The sequence below is a fragment of the Alligator sinensis genome, unplaced genomic scaffold (assembly GCF_000455745.1).
Source record: "Alligator sinensis unplaced genomic scaffold, ASM45574v1 scaffold112_1, whole genome shotgun sequence".
Lineage (NCBI taxonomy): Eukaryota > Metazoa > Chordata > Crocodylia > Alligatoridae > Alligator > Alligator sinensis.
Window position 1 is genome coordinate 1,510,948 of NW_005841892.1, and position 9,403 is coordinate 1,520,350.

At 37.8% G+C, this 9,403-nt stretch overlaps 1 protein-coding gene across 3 annotated transcripts in view; it reads right to left on the bottom strand.

The window, feature by feature from the left end:
• CSMD3 (CUB and Sushi multiple domains 3) overlaps positions 1-9,403 on the bottom strand; it is a 1,313,655-nt gene that overhangs the window by 246,007 nt on the left and 1,058,245 nt on the right. For all 3 annotated transcript variants that reach the window (XM_025197227.1, XM_006018073.3, XM_006018072.3), the window contains one exon: positions 3,734-3,850. In XM_025197227.1, coding sequence (XP_025053012.1) covers positions 3,734-3,850 — 117 coding nt within the window. The remainder of the gene's footprint in view (positions 1-3,733; positions 3,851-9,403) is intronic.

Consider the following 9,403-nt stretch of genomic DNA (forward strand, 5'->3'; position numbering starts at 1 on the left):
TACCAATTCATAAAATTCTATGCTACAACTCAATGACCAAGCAGATGGGAGATTTTTTCATTTACCAAGGTCTGCTTGGTAACAGGGTGAGAAAGATTTTACAGTCCCTCATTCTCAAACAGCTGATGCAGATGCAATTAATTTATGCCAACTAATTAAGGGACTACGTGCTTTTTGAAACTTGTTGGATTACAGCTGAACTTTGCATCACACTGGACATGTCTACATGTGCATTTGGAAGTACTAGATGCTGGCGCAGTAAAATCTGCTGTGTCATTTTTAGCTGCTACCTCATCATAGCAATGCACTATAATGAGGGAGCACATTCCTACAGTGATGCAGCTATGACATCACACTTCTTGCCGGCAGACCCTACATCACCGTAACACATTGCTCCGGTGACATAGAGTCATGTGTAGACATGCCCACTGTGCATTAAGTTTAGTACCTATAATAGCAGCGACGCTTGCCTTTTTATGATGTTAATAGGCAGTAGACTAATTCTACTGTGCATTAATGCATAGTACAGCTTTTGCCATGCTAATGCACAGTAGCTATAGTCTACTGTGTGTTTAGTGCTTCATATAGATGTGCCCTCTGTTCCCTAAAATATCCCCTTTTTTGTCTGGCATGCCCCTATGCTGGGATGACAGTGGGGAGACTGATGTGGAACTGCTTATCCTAAGAACTCCAACATCCTGGGACCTAAGGCCATTGTCAGCTGATCAGCCACAGTCAGATTCTAGCTTGCTTGCATGACCCTGGCATCATAACAGAGGGAAAGGATCTGGCCCAGTGTGGGTAGTCATCCACATTTTGGCATGCTGGTAGCTTATCTGTTTGAACAAATGTTGTGTCAACAGAAGCTGCAAGTGATCTGCATAGTGAGTATGGTCCAGTTCACTCCAGTTCTACAAAGGACGCAAATTGATTACTATTCCACCAATTGAAGCATAGTAAATCTCTCTGTGTTATCTAAAACTAGGAAAATGTTTTAAGTATAATAAGTGAACCCTAATTTGTATGAAAAGATGTCATGTATTTCAAGGGATCTCCACTGTCAGGTTTGTGTCCATTCTAGCTGCAAACCATTGACTTTGTAGACTAACAAAAACCACTAATGTACCAGGCACTAGTATCTTTTCAATCCCTGTTTGCATCTTTTCTGTTCTTAAAATTGCCATATAAGCATAGAGAAACGTTGTTAATGATATTATATACAGTAAAATGCCTGTTATCCAGCATTTGAGTAACCAGAACACGCTATAAACTGGAATGTCTGGCTGGCTGGCCAGACATGGATGGGGTGGGACAGGGAAGAGGGAAGCTTGCATGTGGCAGCCGCTGCTGCCACCCACCACCCTGTGCTGTAGCCTCTCCATGTACGGCCGCCACCACCCTTCCCCCCTGCCGCTCTGTGTCTGGCCAAACCCTGCCGGCCTCTAGTAATCAGCATTTTTAAATATCCACCACGTCCCATTCCCCACTCGTGCCAGATAACAAGAATTTTACTGCACTAAAGTAGGAAATGCTTTTACTAAAAATCATGATTTTGCCTGTTCCATTAGTACATGCTTCCATCATTAAATTTAATGCTTAAATTAGGTACATTTAATCTAGGTAGACCTAGGGCTGGGACAAACTAGAAAACATGACATATCAGAACTAAGATTCATGACTTTACCACATTGTTTGGATGTGATATTTTACATTGAAATGGAAATCTGATATTTGACATCAAACATACTTATTGTATAAGTAGCGTTCATATAACCATACCAACAGGAGATCTGGGGTAGGTATATAAAACAGGATTGTCCCAGCAAAGACTGGACCCTAATGGTCACCAAAACCTATGAGAAAGCATGTTGTTCTGAAAATAGTTTTATCTAAAGGAAGTCCTCCAGATCCACCATTCTCATAGCCCATTTCCCACTTCTCTTATTACAGTTAGAAAATAGTTTGATAAAAGTTTTTCTATGTAAGCATTAAGTCCTTGTGCAGGGATCTAAAAGTGAAATGATAAAGATGGACTGAACTATCATCTCATTATTCTGTTTCAACAACTGACCTGTTTGAAGACACTTGAATTATTCACACATACATTGTAACTGTTTTCCTATTGAAAATGTAATCCAAGTACATAATGTTTCCCCATGCTTGAAGAAATAAAATATTAATGAATTATTGCAATGTCAAGATACGCTGAAACTGGATAGAAGTAAGATAGAACTAGTCTTCTGAACAATATGAAAAATTAAAAAGCCAAAATTACACATAATTCTGTTTTTCCTTCTGTAACTCTTTCAACTTCTTCATCTTATCATTAAACTGCACTATACAGTCTTATTCCAATTAATATATATGGTGTTTCTATCTGGCATCCTCTAATAATCCTCATAATTGAAACTAGAAATTCTCTGTTTTGTGGATAGGATGCAAACATGGATTGTGGCTTTTTCCTGCTATGTTCCAAACCTAATGTACCAGGACCAACTGCTGATGGTAGGAAGGTAAGTGTTTCTTTTTGTCCTTTAACAGCAGTTCTCTTGAGAGAGCAAGGAACATTTGCAAGGAACATGTTTTTAATTTTCATTTGCTACAAATTAGCCATCACACCATAATTCAGTCATGAGAAGTCTAGCTACAATTTAATTTAACAACCTAGAAATTTAAGTTTCTGCATTCCATAATGATTACTTGATCTATTTAATCCCTATCTTACTGATTTCTATAAAATTCTGTATGCTGCAACCTTGATAAACTATTGTATCATCTATTTTTCTTCTTGATTTACTCCAACTTGGTCTTTATCCTTAATATAGCCATATACTTTCCTCTTTGTCCTGGCTAGTGACCACATTTATATATCACACATTATCTACCTGGCTACTAAGCACCCTTTCTCTTGATCTTTCTTTTCGGTCGTTGAGTTCAGTTTACCAGAAAGTTTCTATGAGTGAAATCATCACTCCCTCTGTGGTCACTTTATGACTGAGATATTGTAAAGAGGCCCTTAAAAATGCTGGATCTCAACAGAGAGTGTTCCTCTGAACACTCTTGTCTGTCACTATAGTGACAGAAGCCAACTATAACCAAAGGGCAATCTTACAAGCTCTGGTACAGAGGAAGTATCAGGAGTGGGGTCTCAATTTACAATACTGTGAATATTTTGGGCAGTACCTCAGACTGCAGGTAGAAAGGGATAGGATGTTCTAACTCAAACAAGGCCCTTAGGCAGATTCTATACAGTTCAGCAAACCCTAAATTAGGAGTGTGCTGTGGAGATTTAAAGCCAATGTAACTCCCAACCCTTCCCTGAAGCAGTAATTTGTGGTGTACCTCCATTTGCGTGGAATCACAGCAATCATTAATATGGACTTGTACCAATGCTAAATTTCACCTATTCTCTTTAACACTGACATATCCATAATATATTTCTCATTTCAAAGCACAGTAATACTAAGCAAACCACAATTACTTTCAAAATGGTATTGTCTTAAAAATATATATTTTTAGGCAAGTGTGCAGCAAGTATTAACAACAGAACATCTGCATAATATAGAACTTATCAAATCTGTAAGGAGAAATATTAGCATTCAAAAGTTTCTTTAAAATGCAGTATGAATATTTGTCAACATAAATGATGCTTATGAAATGTATCCAGAAAGATAAGTGCAGAAGTAGTGGCAAGTATGCAAGAAACAGTAAGAATGAAACTAATCCTACTTACCAAACTCCTTGGGAACAGCAATAGAGTAAACACAGTTGTGACCAACACTATAGTTTTTGGGGTAGTTTGGTGATAACACTGTTCCTTCAGAGCCTGTTGACCGACTCCCACATGGTGCTAGAAAGAAAATATGTACAGTATTTAATTATATAATATTCAGAAGGTGATAAGTCCGATGTAAGTTGCTGTATTTTGTTATAAGCCACTGCAGTTATGAGTAACTTTTACATTAGATTTAATGCATGTATTATCTGAATAATGAGCATGGAGGACAGTGCAATTTCCCAGAAAAAAAACAGGATACTTCTGTATAATTTATCAATTATGTTAATAAAACAATAGGCTGTATATATCAAATGCCAGTATTCTTTTGAGAGAATACTATTATTTATTTCTCATATATGAGAATCCACTATATAGTGGTGGGGTGAATGCCGAAGACTTACTCATGGCAATAGTTTCACAACTCAAAGGAAAAAAGGATAGGTAGGAATAAGGATGAGACATCTTGACATGCCTGAGAACTCCTTTTTTTTTTATATCAGCTGAGAATTTGTTCCTTTCTCCCAACAACGTCTTCCAAATAACAATATTAATATTTAAGTAATCAAAAAAAGCCAATCAACTAACATTTGCAGTAACAACGGGCATGAATAAGGTTAGAAGGCAGAGTGCATATGCACATGTGTAGACTAACTAAATCAGACATAAATAGACCACAAGCTTTTGTAAGCCAAAGCTATTGTAAAGGATACACAGAAAGCAAAATATAACAAGGAGAGAGAATTTAGAATACACAAGACAAAGGTGGGGGCTGGGAGAGAGAGAAAGAGAGAGAGATAGGAAGGAGGGAGTCAGTGCTAGGAGAGTAAAACACATGTGCAGTAAACCCATAGGAACAAAAGGGGTCACAAAAGCTCATCCAGGTAATGAGATAATAATCCATAGTCTATGTTGAAACCATACTTAGAACAGTACAGTTTGTGGATGAATTCTTGTTCCACAGTTTCCTGTTCATTATTAAGGCTAGTAATACATTTTTCATTCATTATCATTCATATTTTCAAGCCAGAAATAAGTCTTTCCTCTTCCAGTGCCACAAAATAGATTTTCAGAGGCATTTATATAAAATTTGCTACGTAGTTGCCAAAACTTTCCTACATAGATTTCAAGTGGTGTGTTCTTTTTTTAAGTCACGCTTCTCATAAATTCACTAATCTAAAAATTCATCTGCTGCCAAGACTCTGACATCACTCATAATTATTTCTTGTAACTATTTTTTATGATTACAAAATCAATTTTAGACTACATTAAATGGAAGTGTAGCGATAAAAGACTAATCAGATACATCTTTTCTTTAAAAGAGACTTAAATAACTTTGCAAAGCACAAATGGCTTGCCTTGTTAAAGTAGTTTACCTAACATAGCGAAATACTATATTTATTTTCATGCCTAGGGAATAGTTTGAACCTCCTTCTGTATCTTAAATCAAGCAAACTGAGTGGCTGTGACACAGATGATTACATGGTCAGGAGGGTGGCAAATTGGCTTAAGGGTCACACCCAGAGAGTGGTGGTGGATGGGTCGGTATTGACTTGGAAAGATGTGGGCAGTGAGGTCCTTGGACCTGTGCTATTCACACACCTTCCCACCCCTGGAGCACATGTAAAAGTGCCTTATGTTTCCTGGAGTCCATTTGCAGTTGTTCTTAAAGTTCAGTAGGACTTTTCTATTTAGAGTAAATCACGTTAGCCTAGGTATATATCAGTCTTATGGCTGCCCTTTGTATCCCCCTGCTTTATAAATATATCTTCTTCTATGTAAAACATTGACTCTAGCTTTCATCATTATTGGATTAAATTATGAAACATTTACTTAAGCTCTGATTCAAGTGGATCATCTCAATACTTAAGTTCACTACCAAGGGCCTTAGTTAACTGAGTTGAAAAGGAGCAAGTCATTGTCTCTGATATGAGTACTGGCTCCATTGATTTTAACTTTCACAGAGCACCTAGGTAAAAAAACACTCAACCATAGCTGTGAGAACACAAATAAGTTAAGGAAGAACAAAAAGAGTTAATTTTTGCTTCTGGTATTTTAGTAAAATAAAAATGTCACAGACAAATACACCATGAATAACATAGTGACTCCACTTAAGTGGACATGAGACTGAAAAATGGTTTTCTGTGATTGAAGCACAATTTTTTTAATTGAAGACTTAATGAGTGATGACAGAGATGACTGGAGGCAGATTAAAAAAAAAATCAACACGCAACTATTCTTTGTACTAAGACATCACTGACCTAGTAGCCTCATTAGAGCCCTATTATGCTGGATGATACACAAACATAAAAAATAATTCCTTATTCCCAAGGTACAACCTTAGGTCAGGAACCTATAAAGACTTACAACAGCTTTAAATACTCCAGTATTGCCACTGTCTTTTATAGCAATACATAAATGTATAAAATTATGTCCAAGCTTAAAACTGTATAGAATTTGAACCTAAACAGGGATGAGAACTGGGTTGGATGGAAAGCAAAACATAAGGAAGTAGAAAAGGCAAGGGGCAAGAATGACAGGAGTACTGGGAAAACAAGGTTGATTCTGAGCAATACACTTTATTTCCTTTTTTTTCCTCTTCTCCTTCGATGAGCTGGGTAAATGAAGGACTGTAACAAATTGGTGATAATGATTTCCTAATAGAGTGCCAGCCTCATTATTGTTGTTTACTAATTGACTGGTGTGGATTTGAGAAAAAACTCAAGGTAAATATCTGACCCCTCTGAAGTCAATGTCACTGACTTAAATGAAGTCACAAGTTCACTCCTGGGTTTTTTTGTTTTGTTTTGTTTTTTACAGTTTGTGAAGGAACAGAGCTTATAAAATCATTTCCCCATTTCTTTTACAGACATTTGTAATATGCATATATTATATTACAGATCTATATGTACACACACATATATACATACACATAATTCCTTGTAAGACTTAGGCTAGGGACAGAAATTACACATAAACTGATATAAGTGATTGGAAAGTGACTCAGATCTATAACACAACAGAAGTTCAATGGACATAAACAACTTTCAAAATGGCCAGTACTGGTTTAAGACAAACCTGGATGGATGTAGTATCAGACTTAACTGATTTAGGTTAAATCAGTTTATTGAACTTCTGTCCCAGATCCCCTCTAGATTCAAGTTAACTCACAGTCCCCCAGCATCAAAGCATGCTTTGCACCTTCCCTACAACCTCCTGCCCCCAACTGGGTGGGCAGACTAGCCTTGGCACAAATTGCCTTCTCCAGCTTCCCCAGCCAAGCAAGGAGGTGTGATTTAGTGACTTGCTCTCTGGTTTCTGGCCTGGGCAACTGCAGACATGTGGCTGCATTTCTGGAATCAAAAGCAAATGTCTGTTCACTTGCTTATCAGTTCAATCTTTGAAGCTTAGACTAACCTGTGAAGACTGAATCAATTCAGCCTTGGGCTTTTTGACTGTCTATACTTAGCCTTAAGGTGTAACTGTTACCTGCTATGCAACCAAAGGCCTCATAAGTGTCCTGTTTGGCATTTCCACACATTTTTTAATTCTATTTCCCTTGCAGTATAGATGAATAAACATATGTAAATACACTGAGCATGGACAGCGTGTGGAGTGTGAACCAGTGTTTGTGGAACCAGATTCAGGGTTAGGCAACTTAGTATATGCCACCTAAATGTGAGTTGGTGTCCCATGCATGTAAGCATCTGCTGCTTGGCAGGAGGAGCCTAGGCAGCTGGAGGTAAGTAAGTTGGAGGGGAGGGGCTAAAAAAAATGGGTCTACTGGTGGGTTTAAGGAGAGTTAATAGGTCCAGGTGGGGCTGGTGGGCCTGGGAAGGGAGGTTTGGTAGGTCCATGGGGAAACATAGCCTGAACAGGGTGGTGGGGGAGGGCAAGTTAAACCAGCACAGCCCTAGGGCTTTCCCAGACATGGAGTTGTTCTGTGAACAAGTGTAAGTATTCACTAGGTTGGATTAACCCTTGTAAGATTAGGTTAACCCTTCACAATCTAAAGTTAGTTCCCCTCTGAGGTGAACTGACTTTAGATAAGGAGCACCATTTTTAGGGTAATCTAAGCCCTGCAGATGCTTGCACCATTTTTAGGGTAATCTAAGCCCTGCAGATGCTTGCACACTGGAGCATTTAGATTGCCATAACCTTGGTTCCTGGATTGATAAACTAGTGGCTTCACTTTCCTTTGGCACCAGCAGAAAGAGAGTTGAGAGAATAGAAGATGCAACCTATCTGTTTTTTGTTCTGGTGTTTCTGCACACAGTAAACCCCTAAAACAGGGAGGACTGTAAGAATGATAACCCAAGTCTAAAGCCATGGTTTATGCCTGGTTATGGCATGATGATAAGTGATGTCAGAATTTTTAGATAAATTATTTCTGAGCTTCTAACAAGCTCTACAACTGTAACTGGAGATTTTGATATAGGATGGAGACATGTTCATGAAAACAAAAACAAAAAAATTACTATGATCCAACATGATTATAATATCAAATTTAAAATCCGCTTCAGAACATGGAGATGTTCAAGTTTACCAGTGAGTTGCTGGAGGAATTTAACATTGCCAAAATAACACGTTCTTCTTTAAACATAGTTTTGGAAAATTTTAAAGATGCTCAGTTCTTCCCACTTCTCCCCCTGATCCACCCTTCTCAACAACCACACCAGAGAACAAGACCCTGCCTAAAAAGCATATGCAAAAACCACCAATGCATTTCGTCTGTCATCACGTTTCACAACAAAAGCTCAAGGACCAGAGGATCCTACGCAGGCTGATCACAGAATGTGATACACCTTAGTCAATGTACCAGTTGCCTGTAGAAAAATTATACGGGTGAAATTAAATAACCACTACATTCTGAAATGAACTCTCAAAGAAAAAATGACAAAGGAGTTGCTGATATGCAGCTGTTGCTCTCACAAGCTGTTGCTGCAAACAAGCATGCACTATATTTTTGTTTTTAAATATGCAATTTCATGCCTTATTTGCTGAAGACAATATATTTACTGTTCATGATACTCATAATATGCTTTGTAGTCCATCAGTGAGTTTATTTTTCCAATGTCCTTGTAAGTTCAAGGACATTTTTCCAATGTCCTTGTAAGTTCAACTCTTATTTCACAAATGGGGAACCCAAACAAAAAGAGCTTCATATTCACTAAGTCTGTGTGTCCAATTTGAGACATGTATAACCTGATTATCAGGGTACTTAGAGCCACAAAGGACATTATATATAAAGGAGAGAGGTAACATTGAATTAAATGAGTCCTTGAAGCTCTGGAAATCAGACCTCTGGTTTCCAGTCAGGCACCCAGAAAATGGAAATACACTATTTGTGACTACCTCTAAAAAGTCAATTTGAATATATAGAAACCACAATATGATAAGCCACAGGACATCCATCTATGTCTGAGTCACTTTTCCAGGTCAGCATTCAATTGTCTTAACCATAAGATCATCATTTTACCTCCTTCCATCCATTACTTCATTTACTACCTGCATTTCTACTTTTGTGACAAAAAAGCTGAGGTTATAAAGATAACAACCTCCTTAAATATACAACCTGGATTCATCCCTTCACCAGGCCCACTTTATGCTCTGACTGAGAAAGGATTC